The sequence below is a fragment of the Anoplolepis gracilipes genome, chromosome 5, assembly GCF_047496725.1.
Source record: "Anoplolepis gracilipes chromosome 5, ASM4749672v1, whole genome shotgun sequence".
NCBI classification, from domain to species: Eukaryota; Metazoa; Arthropoda; class Insecta; order Hymenoptera; family Formicidae; genus Anoplolepis; species Anoplolepis gracilipes.
This window is the reverse complement of record NC_132974.1, coordinates 9,107,906-9,123,371: the sequence shown is the minus strand read 5'-3', so window position 1 is coordinate 9,123,371 and position 15,466 is coordinate 9,107,906. Positions and strand designations below refer to the sequence as shown.

The following is a 15,466-nucleotide window of genomic DNA, read 5'->3' as shown; positions in this document are numbered from 1 at the left end:
ACAGTCTAGTATAATACAAGTAGAAATCTATGATTTAGAGTTATATTTCAATAAAAGTCTTCAATTTATTAATATATTTACATAAATATATAAAATGTTATTTTATTGTAACGACGTTTGTTAAATGGATCTAAATTTTAATGTATAAGTCGAAGAGACATAACGTGATCCTCGTAAAATTTTTAAATATCTCTAAGGAAATCAAGTACCACCAGAGACATAACTTGTAAGAAATATATGTCAGCATATATAAGTTTGTATCCGATGCATAATTCAATAGAGATAGAGATAAAGATAGAGATGGAGATAGAGAAAGAGAAAGAGAGAGAGAGAGAGAGAGAGAGAGAGAGAGAGAGAGAGAGAGAACGGGAAAAAAAGAAAGAATGTGATGTAAAATTTATATATTGTATATAAAATAAAATGAAAAATAGATATAAGAATCTCTCCAGGGAATAGAGTTGATTCGCATATCTTTTAAATAAACCAAATATCTATTTCACGTTGTAAACAGCGTAGAAGAATTGCGATATATGACAAAACTTTTATCTGGAAATCATTACATAAAAAACTCTATAATTAGATAAATCATCAGATAATAGGATTTTTCCTGTACAACGCATTATTGATAAAAATTCAGTTACTCTAGCTTTGTGAAAAAATGTATTTATTATCAATTTATCATTTGATGTATTTAAATATGCTACGTATGTGAAAAAAATTGACTGTTACTATCACCCGATGCAAATTCAATTAAAAATGTCTAAGGTAATATGAAACTCAAGCTTCATAGAAAAAGAATATGGAAACAATTAATTGAAAAAAATTAATTCGACACAGACAGATTTTTTTCATATAGAATGTTTAGATTTGATATTTCTACATATAACTATTAATAAGAACACTTTATTGCTTAAATTAAAAATTTGTGCACAAATATACATGCACAGAAAAATTAGTAATGTTAGATTAGGTTAGAAAATAAGATATTCTTATTTAATAATTTTTAAATTTTAGTTTAAGATGTTAATATATTTTTTAGTTCTATGTAAATAATCTGGTATTTCTTAATATAATAAATGTGTGAATTTTATGGGAATACTTTTGAAAGTGAAACTTTCGAGAAAAGACGATTGCAGAAATCAGTAAATATTGGGTCAAGTATTTTAAACACTACTGGTCCTACCACTCGATAAATAGATGGCCAGTTCTCGTTCATAATAACTTCCATAACATCAGCTGTAAACAGAAATTTATTAATAACACAATATTCTAACAAAATCGAATCAAAAATTATGATACAGATCTGTAAAAATAAGCATACTTAATAAATAAAGAATAATAAATTAATTATGATTTATTTTTGTTATAAATTTCTAAATTGATGATTGGTAATTGTCCCTAAATTGATAATTGTTTATTAATGTTATAAATAATGTTACAAACTAATTTGATAATTGTAAAGTTTTTTCCAATTTCTTATTTGAAAAATTATTAAAAAGAAATGTCTTACTTACATTAAAATATGTTAAAATGTCAACACAATAAAGAGAAATAATTCCTATTTATTCTATATATTATACATATTATATATTTATTATATGTTTGGCATTTTATTATATTATTAAGTGGAATATATTGAAATGATACATATAGAGAATGCAATCTCTTTTTGTAAAAATTGTACAAAAAGATAGAGAAAAGAAATATAGATATTTAATATTACAAAGCAGAAATTTTTAAATTCATTTTTCTATTTGTTTCTGTTTGTGTCTTTGCAAAAATTATAATATTTTGTAACTTATTTAATCTTAAATTTTAATATGAATATTAATCTAATTTGAGCTAATATGTTACCTTTAACTCTCTAATATTTCAATGATTAATGTATGAATAACAAAGTAAATTTTTTAATTAGATCTGAACTAAATATATGACATTTAAAAATCTATTTTAAAATACTATAACGCATAAAAATAATTTGTGCATGTATGTGAGAACATCTTCAAAAAATATCTAAAGAAATGCTGTCTTTAGAAAAAGAAGTTTTTACTTTTTTATTACTTAATTATATAATTATTAATATTTTCATTATTTTAAAGTGCCTTACAATATATGCCATTACTTTTAACTGTAAATAAATGTTGATCAATTGTAAAGAAGATGGGTGATAAATTAATGGTATGCAGTTTCATGAAATTTTAGATGTCTTATTGTCAATAATTATATATCTCATTATTAGATCAAATAAGCATATTTACTCAAATAATTTGAGATATATTAAAAGGAATGGTAAAAGAATAGAAGAATATATTTGATTTAATTTGAAGCTTACCAAATTCTCTAGCACCATTAAAGGACACGAAGTGAAACTTTAGCTTTTCAATTGTCACAGTTGTTCGAAAATGTTCTATAGTCCATGTATCATTTTTTACATGTCCTGTTATTTTCCATGTCATTCTGCTTTCATCTATTGTTACGTTGACGTGTGATGCTACGTAGATTGTAAAAAAGTGTAATATAATAATTATGATAAATATAATAATTATAAATTTATAATAAATTTATGTATCACAATTACTTTGATTGTTCCGAAATATAATTATGACCACAAAAAGTTTACTATCTTTCGTCAATCGTGTCATTTGATAAATGATGCTTTGTCATTAGACAATAATTATGTTCACTAATCGGTTTTCAGCTATATGTTGCATTTTATGCAAATTACATTGAGTTTCTTGTCGTACCTGTGACATCTACTCGCATTCCGCCTGGATTAATCTCCCCATTAGCGTAAGTGTCAAGAAATACTTTTGGTATTAGTACGTCAACTTCTAACTGGAAAACATTATCCAGAAAATACGGTCTCAGATCCAAAAAACGAGCATTTGCTAAACCAGAAAGAGTGGAATTTGTTAAGTTTGCTTCTCCATATATCCCATTTCTATTAAATACAATTTTAACGTATTTATAGAAAAATGGTTCCAAACGTGGAAAATCGAATTCTGGAAGTCCTATTAAAATGAATAAACTAGTATTAATATCAATATTTTAATAATTATATAATTTAAATAATTTAATGTTGTTTATATAGAAAAACTATAAATTTTTTTGGTTTAGTAAAAGTCTAATTAATTTATAATTGTTTATAAATGTTTATGCACATTATTAATTTCATAAATATTTCTAATATTAAAATATTTTATACAATTATATATAAAGTAATGTATATATAACTCTAACTTTTGAAAAAAATTAGAATACTAAAAAAAATTTAACAAGTAAAACTGCAGAAGTGTATGCATATATTGATAATAATCACATATAATTACGTATAAAGAGAAATTCACCATATGTTTCAAGCTTAAAAGAAAAAAAATGTGTAAATTGATAAAATAAATTATTTTAAAACAGAATACATATACACACATACCTTCAGCAAATCGTGGCCATGCTTCTTCTGACGCAACTTTTAAACAGGCTAAATATTCAGTTGAATTACGCTTGCAGGTGGTCACAGCTAAATAAAAATAAAAAGCAAATAAAATAGTTGACAGTAGAAATAAAAAAATGAGTTTAGCTTAAAATAATCCGGCTATAATTAGAAAATAGATGAAATGTTTTAAGAAGAAATATTTTTACGTTATATATATATGACGCAAGATATTAAGAAATAAAGAATTATTATCCATTTTCTTTCCTGCTATTTTATTAAATATTATTAAAATATAAAGAATTGTTAAAAATAGGACTTACGAAGCGTAAGTTCTTCCGCTCCACATAGTATAAATGTTACAACACTGAATATATTAAGAGTGTAGAGTAACATTTTATTTACAAAATATTTCTGCCAATTGTGCAATCAATTGTGAATGATAAATGAAAATATGTATTCGCCTTTATATAGTTCCATCTCTCTAGGTTTTTCCAAGAATTTAATAAGATATAATAACATAATAATGTACACGGCATGGTTGCCCAACTATTTCTAGTATATGATCGACTTTCGACAAATTTTTAGTAATTCACTATTTTCTTTTTTTTTTTTTTTTAAGAAAGAATGGAAAACTTATTTTAATAAAAAATATCAATCTTTTTAAAGATAATTATCGATAAATAATCACGCGCGAGGACGCACGCGGCGCCGCGGGCGACTGATTATGAGAACCACGTGCGATTGCGATCGACCGGATGTCGACAGATCTGATATATAGCATGTATTATTTACAAGTGGACAAAAAAGTCAACATACGTTAGATAATATCTTGATTCATTATTCAGATTTATTATTCATGTTAAAAACATTCCATTTATGTGATTTTTAAAAAAGAAGGCTGCACATATGCATCTTTAAAAAATATTACATTTAATTTAGTTATATATATATATATATATATATAAGACGAAAAATGTTCGATCATTCTGATCATACATCGATATTTACTAATATTTGGTAATATCGATATGTAATTGAAATGATTAAAAATTTCTCATCTCTTAGAATAGAGATGGTAAGATATGGAAATGAAGTCCACGGTTTGTTTTCTCAAGAGTTTAAGCAATCCGAAGCATTTAGAATCGCTGACCTAGGTTCGTATAATTTCATTCTGCTTAATCTAAAGCGGTGCAATGGAAGTTTGAAAACACAAATCAATGATGATTGGATTAGTATAAAAAGCCCAGATGAATTTAATCAAACTAGATATGATCGCATTAAAATTTTATCATAATACGCCTATAATGTATAATAATGTATAATAATACATGCTTTTCGATAATTTTACAATTTATGCTTATTATGTTATCATGATACTATACTTTTTCATTTTAGAATTATTTATTAAGTTAGATTCTTTTTCTTTTGTCCTTTTTTTTCCTTTTTCTTTTCTCTCTTTCTAAAATATGCATGTACTTATATGTTCAATTGTAAACTTTAATATTTTCTGCAAATAGTACGCTATCTCGCTTGTTCCAAACTAGATTTTGCAACAAAGAAAACAGATTACAATTCTTAAATGATCCTATTGTACATACATTTCTTTGTTTGCTATTTCTTTCTTTTTATTTATATACAATTGCTTGTAGTGATTAGCACTGTGAAATAATGATTTGCTTTTTTAAAAAAGAAATTTTCTCGTGTACTGGTGCGTCTTATGCGAACATTAATTCAAGGTTGATAATCTCTTACATCATTTCTCAAGCCGTCTCGCTATGAAACGTGGTGGGTATCGCAACGCAAGTACACATACCTTTGTCGTGTGTCTCTGGAGATTTTTCCAACCTGGGAATGAAATGCAGCTTGCAATTAGATCTACCTAGCATGGTATTTGCGGAGCTGAGTGCGAGATATTTTCCATCTGCACAATTTACATCTCTCCCTAGCCTCTTCTTTCCTCCTGAGAGTATTTTCACAGAAATTATTACTCGGCATTCATACTATACTTTCTTCCTGTCGTGTTTAAGTCATCGATGCGATGCGTCTGTGGAATGTGATTTATTTAACAAGTATGACATGCAGTCTACAGAGATATACGAATTTATAAAAATTTCGACAGTTTCATTTTTCCGCGTTAATTCCGCGTATTCACGAAACTCACTGGAATATACGACTTCGTTGGCATCGACCAGAATTGCACTATCTGCCAATTCAATTATTCTATAATCAGTCAACCAATAGAGAAGCTGTCGGAGTTGCACTCCATGTTTATTAGAAATATAAACATAATTCGATTACATTGATAATTTCAATCTTTGATCGATTAAAATGCTTGATTAGGACTTATGTGCAAAAACTAGATACCTATCTTTCCTATAATAATATAAACATTTGTTTTATTTTTATTATCTATTGTTAATGAAAAGCGATCTATACAGAAAAATTTATTATAATAAGAAAAAATTGACGTCTTATTAAAATCTTATTATTATAAAATATATCATATTTATTTATTTATTTATTTATTTTATATATTTATTTAATCAAGTAACTATATATTAAAAAAGGCTCTTAGTTTTTAGTGTTTATACATTCAAATATCTTGTTGTATCATATCATCATTATTATTATAAAAATATATAATTGCATTCCTTCAAGATAAAGTCTGAAACTCTTCAAGCATTCTACTTGAAGACTAACTTTGTTCGAAGAAATCTTAAAACGTTTGCTTGCGAGAAACAAGTTTTTTCCTTTAGTAGAATAAATTACACGTCATTTAAACGTTTGTTTAGTATACTGGTATTGCAACTTTAATGAAGAAAAATCTCACATCGCATATCTTTTAGATAGCATCGTAACCCTGGTATCAAGCCAACTAGATTAATCTGTTTTAGGGCAATATATCATTGCTAACGCTTATTCCATAGTCTGTCAGTTCTTCCGGTGCAAAAGAACAATACTGAGATTTATATGGAAATTTGCCGTTCCTCTTATATTTCATGTATTTTAGTTGGAGATCTCTAGAGTAAAAAAATGTACCTACACAGCATATGTCGTCTCTTCAAGTCTCGCTCGCGAGCATTTTTATCCGCCATTCGATTTGCATTGTAGATTTAACCGGAAAAAGCGCATAGAGATTTTTTTAGATATAACTTTAGAATTATATCATGTAGCATCAACGTCAAGCGTTTATGAGATTATTACGTATAAAATTTTAATTTTGCATTAACAATATTTACATGCGAATTACAGAGAACTTAAAATGTGTCTAACATAGATCAATTCTAGTAATTTGATAAAACGAAAGGTGAAATAAAAATTCAGTCGAAAAAAGGATTATATAATTTTATAAAAATGTCGAGCTAATTAATTAAGCTTTTCTGAATTAAGGCGCTTCAACATGAAATCGCGGAAAATGACACGGTGCGTGTAAGCACGGTAGAATTTCGCGGTGGATCTATAGTTGCAAAGGCAGAGCTTCACCGACGCTGCTTGGTGGTTGGTTAAATAACGAGCAGTGCATATTTAGTCGTGGCTTCTCTGCAGAGACATGCAAATGTACAGCGATGGCTCCTCTTGGTTGGTTGCCTCTATACTATGTGAAATATACTCTGCTTCATGCTTAATCAAGATTTCGCTGGCCATTATACTCTTGAGAACCATTCTTCACAAAGTTTTGCATTTTGACAAATCTTCGATGTGTAAAGGCAATATAAATTTCTATATCTTTGATTTCTCTTTCACGTTATTTCTACGATAATTATATTAAATACGTACATATGTAACAATCTTTTTTTTAATTACAGACTTATTACAATTATACATATAATTTTTTTATTATCTTCTTATTATTTTTAATATTGTATAATTTTAATTTTAAATATATTGTCAAAACTGTATAAAGATTGTCAAATTAATTTTATTCTTACAATTGTAATTTTATTTCTGATCCTTTTAAAAAATATGTAAATATTGAACCACACTTTGTGTATATCTTTATATATATAGATATACATATATTATTCTTACAACTGTAATTTTATTTCTGTTCCTTCTAAGAAATATGTAAATATTGAACCACACTCTGTGTATATCTTTATATATATATATATATATATATATATATAGAGAGAGAGAGAGAGAGAGAGAGAGAGAGCAAAGCTAAAATTAATTTGATAATCTTTATACAATTTTGATATTATCTATTTCAATTTTAATAGCTTAATATAATTAATTGTAAGTTACTATATATATATATATATATATATATACAAAATAAATAAATATATACAGGTATGTATATTTATGTATGTATGGATGTATGTATACATATAAATATATATATATATATTTAAATATAATTATATATATATATATATATATTTAAATATAATTAGATTTTAGCAAATACACCAAGAAAAATATGCGCCCGTAATATAATAAATTACCTGATAAATAAAGCTCTTTAATGTTTACAAACGAAATGTTTACACAAAGAAAATAATTTTTCTACGAAATTAACGTACAACCATTTGCGTTCGACTTTTAGTCGCTCCGATTTTAAAGTTCGTGTTTGTAAACATTAAAGAGCTTTATTTATCAAGTAATTTATTATATATAGTAACTTACAATTAGTTATATCATTCTTTCAATGTTTTTGACTTGAATAAATAGGTAAGAAATGGTCAAATCAACAATAAATATACATATTGTAATTGAAATTTACGTAAAATAAACAAGAGTAAAAAATAAACACAATGATGCAAAATGTTTCAACTAGAGGATATAATGAAATGGACGCAATTTATTTATTATTTAATGTAAAAATTAAAAACAGTTTAATGATATATTTATGCATAACAAGAAATGTAAAAATATACCACACATTTATTTTATATATTTAATGTTTTTTACTATTACATCGCGGACAGCAAACGGGGTATTCAGAATGACGTTCTCCAAGATGTTGTCCTGCATTCTTGTCACAGTTACATCTAAAGCAAATATAATATATATTAACTTTAGATTAACAATTCAACATTTTTAGTAGCAATTAATGTATGAGCAGTAAGTACAAGTTTTGTTATACATACATAATTTGTAATATATACTTTATTAAACTTACTCTTCTAGTTTATATTTATTATTCGACGTGCATGTTACTTTCACACATCTTTGCCGATCTCCTGTGGGAAGTACTTCACTGGCACAGTTTTCTGAAATAATTTTTGTAACAAATTGAAATATAGAAGAAGAAAATATCTTCTTAAAAGATTTTTTATATACTTTATATATATATATATATATATATATATATATGTATAAGATAAAAGATTAGATATATATTTGAAAAACTTTTATTTTATTTGATTATTTATAGAAAAGCTGAGAAACTTGTTTAGATTTTCTAATAAATCATTCTTTTCAGAAGCAATTATATAAGACACTTTCAAATTTATTTAAATTATCCTCTATATTATGCATTGTATGAAAACAAATGGTTTATACAAGTTTATACAAGACTTCGTAGTAAAATTACATACCATATTTAGGAACCTGCATTGAATAATGCACGAATAGAAGGAAAATACAGAACACCGTAAAACGTTTCATTGTGCAATATATGTATTATATGTTATTACGCGAGAGAGATTCAACAAACTATTATGAAGAATCTTAATGTCGAACTAAATTTATAGTGCCCTGCATAGTTGTGAGGTCAGAAGTGAAGATAAGGCAGTAAAACTGTTTGTGCATTTTACGCTTGATTTTATTATTGCTACATCATATAATTATTACTTTTTATAATCATACTCAGTTTTTTATGCTAAAATAATAGCGCGCAATATTTACTACGTAAATAATAGCGTGCAATATTTATTATGTAAATGAGATTAAGTAACAAAACACGTAAAACTGTATTACGTACAAAACATATTTCAGCATTTTTCTCTATAGCTATAAATGTATCAAAACTTTACATCATCTATTAATAAAATAGTTGATTATAATATATGCTTGAAAAAACTTAATGTAAGGCTACAATTTTTTCCGCCAATTCAGATTTAATTTTTTTAGTACGGTATTAAAAAACGATTTTTTAAAAATTGTAAACCAATTAAATAGATTAATTTAACTTAAATAAATTGCATTTGTTTCAAATTCATCTTTTTTGCTTTTATTAGAATTATTATTGTCGACAATATCTTGCTTACGATTTTTCCAACAGTAGACAAGCTTAATCGGATTGAACTGAGCAAAAATTTAATATAAGAGAAGTTCGCACACGCATTTTCTGTAAGTAGTATTTTCAAAGGCATCGTGGATTTGGTCACGAAGAAACGGTAAGAAAGAACGCACTCGCAGAACTACGCCGTATCGCAGATATGTCGTTGGTAGGTGAGTCCATTCCCAGGGCTTTGTTGAACGGGATTGATACCGATCCCAAGGGACATGCCGAGTTAGAAGATCTTTATTATGTCAAGGAAGGGCGAAATGAGCTTCTTGGGACTTTCGTTTCCTTCGTCCTTGCTTGGAAAGTCGATCGCTCAATAGAAATCATTTTATCGTCGATGACAAATTTTTAATTTACAAAACAAATTTATTGGCTTATAATTTGCACAATAAATTAAACTGCATTACTCATATTATTTATAGTTTTAATTGTATGGACATAATTATCATAAGCATTTATAATATTAGCATTTTTGTAGAGTTTGTACGATTGTTTATAAAATGGGATTGTTGTGTGTACATACATCAAATGGTGCGCAATATGAGGCCATAAAAATCAATACGTTATCAATAGTAAACAGCTGTGTGTGGGAAGATAAGATATGTTAGTATAAATTTTCATTTGATAAACTTTTGATAACTTTAGAGTTCAAATATTCGCACACTGTATCAATTCTGTTCATGATAAATTTATTTGGTGTTTTATATTGTTGCAAATATTCCTTAATAAATAAATCTCTTATGCATTTTCTTATTGGACGTGTTATTTAGAAAACTTTTTGTTGAGTTTTATAATAGAATCTCAAAATGATAAAAGCATACATTATTGTAAATTTTAAAATAGAGATAATGTATAATTGTAACTGCTTTCGCAACGTACAATTTATTATTATCGACGATAAAATATTTATACGCGAATTAGAAAGAATTAGAACTAAGATTTAGAAGTATTTATTTTAATAAAGCATGTAATTTCGAAAAGTTGCAGTTTTATCGTATGTACAATTGATTGATTTATTGATGCGAGTTTATTTTAATGTAAAAACATGTATAGTTCCATATATTTCTTTTAGTTAATTAAATGTATATTATTGATAGAAATATGTTTTAAATTATTTATGAATGTTTGATATGTGGAAAATAAGATATCTATGCATTTATCCAAGAAATCAGGTCGCGTACGAATTTGAAGCGAACGGAGTAAAATCCATCACAAAATCTGGCACACAACAGAGTCGTAAATAATCAAAGGCTCTTCGGTGCTGTGACCCGACAACAATATTGTAACACTGGGACTACCGTCGTCGATAACATACGATTGACAGGGTAGTCTCTATCGGCGTATATCCTATCTTCGTCTACATGACAGGTACCGCTGCAGTTGCACTGGAAGCGGGCGATACGTATAATGTGAAGATCTCCGACATCTGCGAGCGTGTAATAATTTTCTTTCTTTAGTTGTAATAACTCGTCGCCGTTGTTGATACTCGAGAAAAACAAATTCGTGTTGTTTTCCTGCAAAACTCGTTCCGGCAGAATAGCGGCATACCTTTCCTTCATTTCCTCTGCGTCTTTCATCTCTCGGCGAGCTTTCTGCAAAAAGATTTCGCATGAATTACAGCACCGCGAATCAATGCCACAATAATACAAATCTAAAGTTCTATGTATTGTGCTTCGCAAAGTGCTCCGCATTGAAAACCCTCCTCTTCCCTTTCCCCTCTCCCCCCCGCCCCCGTGTCTGGCTGGCAATATCATCGACTTCCCCTAGTGTGCGATGTTTCAATATTTCATCGCTTCCGCTTTATTCGGCTGTACGCGAGCGTGATAAAAAATAAAGTAGGCTATCGCTGTCGTACTCTTACCACGATCTCCGACTCGCTCTGTTTATCTTCGGTGAGCTTCCGCCATTTCAGAAAGGCAGTCTTATACATATTCCTCGCTTTTTCGTATTCCGGGTGAACGTCAGTAGTGAGACTCTTGTATCCGAATGCGCCAGCTGCGCTGGTATTGCCGTCTCTTCCGTAAGAGCTACCACCGAGAAACCAGACGGTGTATCCTCGCAAAATTGGATATTGCTTCGTACGCACGTACCAATATAAGGAAAAGTAGAGGGCGAGCTCCTGATTGGGGCCACCCTTGCCGGAATTCTCGCCGAGATTAACGGCCGGTCGACCTCCCAGCAAAAGGCATAGCCCCGAACTCCATTTGTCCTTCGTAGGAAATATCTCCCACACCTTCTGGTCGGTGAGAGGACATACCGGACTTTCCTTCATCTGCTCGTACATCTCCAACTTGGTAATTTTGTTCTCAACCGCCAGGATCATTAGCGACGCGATCTTCACGTACTCTTGCGCGAATTCCTCGACGGTCCCGCCACAGGTGGAGTTTAATTTCAAAGGGGTCAGCCCCAGTTTGAGGGCTTCCGTCGCCATACACTCAATAGCGTCGGCGTTGCACGTGATCACATATTGTTGTACGAACTTATACCTCTTCTTCTCGTCCAATTGGGCGTCCGCTTTCGTCTTCCGGGTTTCGGATTCCCCTAACAGTTCACGAACGTTGTGCGATACTTTGTCGACAAGTTTATACTTCATCAAAATAGCTAAGGCTCTTTGATCTTTTGGATCGTAAACGCACGGACCACCTCCCAATTGTTCTAATGATTCTGCTGAGATGTCAGATGTGAAGAGGGTGATGATTTTAGCCGGATAAGCCAAACGTGCTAGATCACCACCTGAAAAAGTTTCCTTTTATTATATTCTTTACTCATAAAATCTTGTATAATTATTATTTAAAATTGAAATATTACATTTTTTTTGTTATCTATAATAAAGACAAAAATTTCTTTTCGATAATGTTAGGTATATCTAAAAAAAAGTTAAGCACAAGCATATAAAAAAAAAGAAACAAATAATGAAAAATTCTTTCTTTTTCTCTGTCTATATAAAAATGTTCTTTTAAATTACATTTAGAAAGAAACAAAAAAATTCTCTTTTATTATAATTTTTTTATGTTTTTAATTATAATTTTTATGTGTTTTTTTCAATATATTAATGTAATTGTTTAAATAATCATTTATCATTGTGTGATTTAATTTTTATTGTTAAGTCAAATGTAATATTATTTAATCATAAAAATGATGAAATTAACATTAGTCTTAGATTACATTTGTCTATTTAATAAGATCATACTTATAGACTTTCGATGAAACGCAAGAGCTGAAATGTGAGTTGAAAGTTTCATCAGAGAGAACTAATAAAATTTTCTCGCACCTAACTAAACCACTTACCTCTTATCGCAGAAAGTTTATTTCTCACTATATTGATCTCCTCGAGAGTCGCATTAGCAGCTTTTAACCTGTTAAGAACTCTTAACTTATCTTTCAATGTAATTGTATTTCGTGGGCAACACAAAAGATCGTCTAGACCTCGCGACAGCATAACTATCAATAAGTCACGTTTTTTCAGCCTCTTACAGTAATTCGCGATCTTCTGCGTAATTTCAACTGTTTTCTCGTCTGGTTGTCCAGCCATTCCGGCTTCAACGAAAGTTATACGACTGTCCAACTTTGGAAACGCTTCCGGAAAGTTCCACATCATAGAGATCGATTTGCGAGGTACCACTATAAATCCTCTTTTTAGTTGTTTGCCAACCACTTTTTCAAACGCCGAGCTCATTGCAACAACTTCCTTGCCCCAGCCAACAATATGTAAATTATTTTTTATTTTGTACTTGACATTGTTAATTATTAGCGTCGCACGACCATCATACTTAATCTTCTTAGGTATAATTACTGACGGACAAATGCATTTTATACCCGCTTCGATGATAGTACTGAGATCTTTACGAATCTGTATTGATTGAAAATTTCGACAGTTTCGTAAGTTTATATACTAAAGCGCTGATTTTTAGAGAACTCTAAAATATTATTTCTATAATTATTATAATGTTATAATTTATGTTGTAATATCAATGTAAATATTATAATATGTATGTAAATAAAATTATATTATTATTAATACTGTTGCATTACTTTAACACTTTCATGGCTGAATATTTCTTATTAACAATTTGAAATGTAAATAAATAAATATAAATATTGTTGTATATGTGAAGTCAAGAATATTATATTTTTTGAAAATTAATGATTAGAAAGATATATTTAAGATGATTATATTGTATATTAATATAATGAATATTGGAAAGACTGTAGCTCTTTTGCTCAAGTTGTTAATATGTACATACATATACGTACAATTTAAAGTAAAACTCGAATATAATCGAAGTAAGAAGAGATAAAAATTCTTTTTTATGAAATTTAATAAATTATATACATAAGATAAAATAAATATGGAAATATACATATATTCTTTTTTGAGCGATTGAGATAATCATAGTATTGAAAGTATTAAATAACCAGGGTTGGACATTTATCTGTAAACATTCTGACATTTAATTTATAATAGCTTACATAGTTTACACTGTCATGAAAAAAGTCTATGTAAACATTATGTAGACAATATGTAAACAATTGATGTAGACGTAATTTTCAAATCTACGGCACAATCCTGCAAATAACTTGTTCTTTTGATAAGAAACAGTAAAGGAATTTTGATGTGACATTATAACCTGCAACATTGTTTTTTCTCCCCGCAATTTTTTCATATCTCTAATTTCCTTTTGTCGAATGCTTGCTTCCACATTGGAACGCGCTTTTTCTATCGCTAATCTGTCAAATTGTCTTTGCTTTAAAGAAAGTTTTATGTCATTTATGATTTGTTGTCTCTTCGCTTCGACTGCTGCAATTTTTTGGGCTGTTTCTTCTTGTTTCAATGAATAGATCTCTTCCTGCTTGCCTTGTTTGTGTTTTCTCTTATGTTGCATGATTTAATAGAACTTTTACGATTTTGGAAATATAAAATTATCGGAAATAGCTAATATGAAATATTCTGATATAATTGAGTATTACATTTTAGGTTATTAAGTGCTGGATATAATTTCATGTTGTTTTGGTTTATTATTATTATCCTGTTTTAATTATAAAAGCATAAAATTAATTTTGAATTACAAAAAAATTAATTTTAATATTTTTATTATATTAATTATAATAGTTATTATTATATTTATTATTATATATTTATTATTATATATTTATTATATTATACCTTTATTACATTAATTTTTATACGAATTTTAATTAAAATTTGTCAAAATGCGTGTATAATTATTAATTTATTTCGGTTATTAATTAATTATTAAACACGGAAAAAATAAAATAAATACAGTATTAGTTTACATAAAAATATCAAACTGTGCAATTTTTATGTGCTGATGGTCTTTTAATAATATATTTTTATCGTTTCTAATTAAATGTGTAATAAATAATTACGATATGTTTATGTCAATCGTTATTATTTTCAAAAATTAAATAATTATAATTATTTAAAAGAAAGTACATATATGTGTATATATAAGTTTAAAAATAGAAAAATATAAATAACTAATATAAACCTTGTTAAAATTATTATATAATGATTATATATTGCAGTTATATTAATTTTATAATTAAATAAAGATTCGAATAAGTTTATATGTGCGTGTGTGTATAATAATATTCTTATTAATAGCAATTATTAAATTTAGACATACTTATTAAATTTAAGTACTTTTATAATATTGTTAGTATTGTAGTTTTTATTTCTTTAATAAGATACTAAAATATTTTGTTGATATATGTTTCTCTTATCTTTGTTGACCAGCATATGAATAATTGCTATGGTTCATGAAACAAATACTATT

General features: G+C 27.9%; 2 protein-coding genes and 1 long non-coding RNA gene across 3 annotated transcripts; all 3 read right to left on the bottom strand.

Annotated features, from left to right (window-relative positions):
• Positions 1-946: 946 nt before the first annotated feature.
• On the bottom strand, positions 947-4,032 carry LOC140665936 (uncharacterized). The gene is made up of 5 exons (XM_072892545.1): positions 3,754-4,032; positions 3,431-3,517; positions 2,745-3,011; positions 2,333-2,491; positions 947-1,236 (listed from the first exon to the last, which is right to left on the bottom strand). The coding sequence occupies exons 1-5, from the start codon at positions 3,824-3,826 to the stop codon at positions 1,088-1,090; spliced, it is 735 nt and encodes a 244-aa protein (XP_072748646.1). The 5' UTR covers positions 3,827-4,032; the 3' UTR covers positions 947-1,087.
• A 4,187-nt stretch (positions 4,033-8,219) lies between these two features.
• LOC140666158 (uncharacterized) lies at positions 8,220-9,131 on the bottom strand. Its single transcript, XR_012046719.1, has 3 exons — positions 8,977-9,131; positions 8,559-8,649; positions 8,220-8,427 (listed from the first exon to the last, which is right to left on the bottom strand). It is a non-coding gene; the product is annotated as an uncharacterized lncRNA (long non-coding RNA).
• A 1,408-nt stretch (positions 9,132-10,539) lies between these two features.
• Positions 10,540-14,551, bottom strand: LOC140665876 (glycerate kinase). Its single transcript, XM_072892454.1, has 4 exons — positions 14,297-14,551; positions 12,957-13,518; positions 11,530-12,401; positions 10,540-11,260 (listed from the first exon to the last, which is right to left on the bottom strand). The coding sequence occupies exons 1-4, from the start codon at positions 14,549-14,551 to the stop codon at positions 10,913-10,915; spliced, it is 2,037 nt and encodes a 678-aa protein (XP_072748555.1). The 3' UTR covers positions 10,540-10,912.
• Positions 14,552-15,466: the final 915 nt, after the last annotated feature.

Excerpts from the sequence above, each read along its gene's own strand:
- LOC140665936 (XM_072892545.1), bottom strand. The coding sequence starts at position 3,826 with ATGTTACTCTACACTCTTAATATATTCAGTGTTGTAACATTTATACTA. Across the intron at positions 3,012-3,430 it reads ATGGCCACGATTTGCTGAAG|GACTTCCAGAATTCGATTTT; the intron begins GTATGTGTGTAT and ends TCATTTTAATAG. Across the intron at positions 1,237-2,332 it reads TAATGGTGCTAGAGAATTTG|CTGATGTTATGGAAGTTATT; the intron begins GTAAGCTTCAAA and ends TTCTGTTTACAG.
- LOC140665876 (XM_072892454.1), bottom strand. The coding sequence starts at position 14,551 with ATGCAACATAAGAGAAAACACAAACAAGGCAAGCAGGAAGAGATCTAT. Across the intron at positions 12,402-12,956 it reads TAAACTTTCTGCGATAAGAG|GTGGTGATCTAGCACGTTTG; the intron begins GTAAGTGGTTTA and ends AAACTTTTTCAG. Across the intron at positions 11,261-11,529 it reads AGAGCGAGTCGGAGATCGTG|AAAGCTCGCCGAGAGATGAA; the intron begins GTAAGAGTACGA and ends ATCTTTTTGCAG.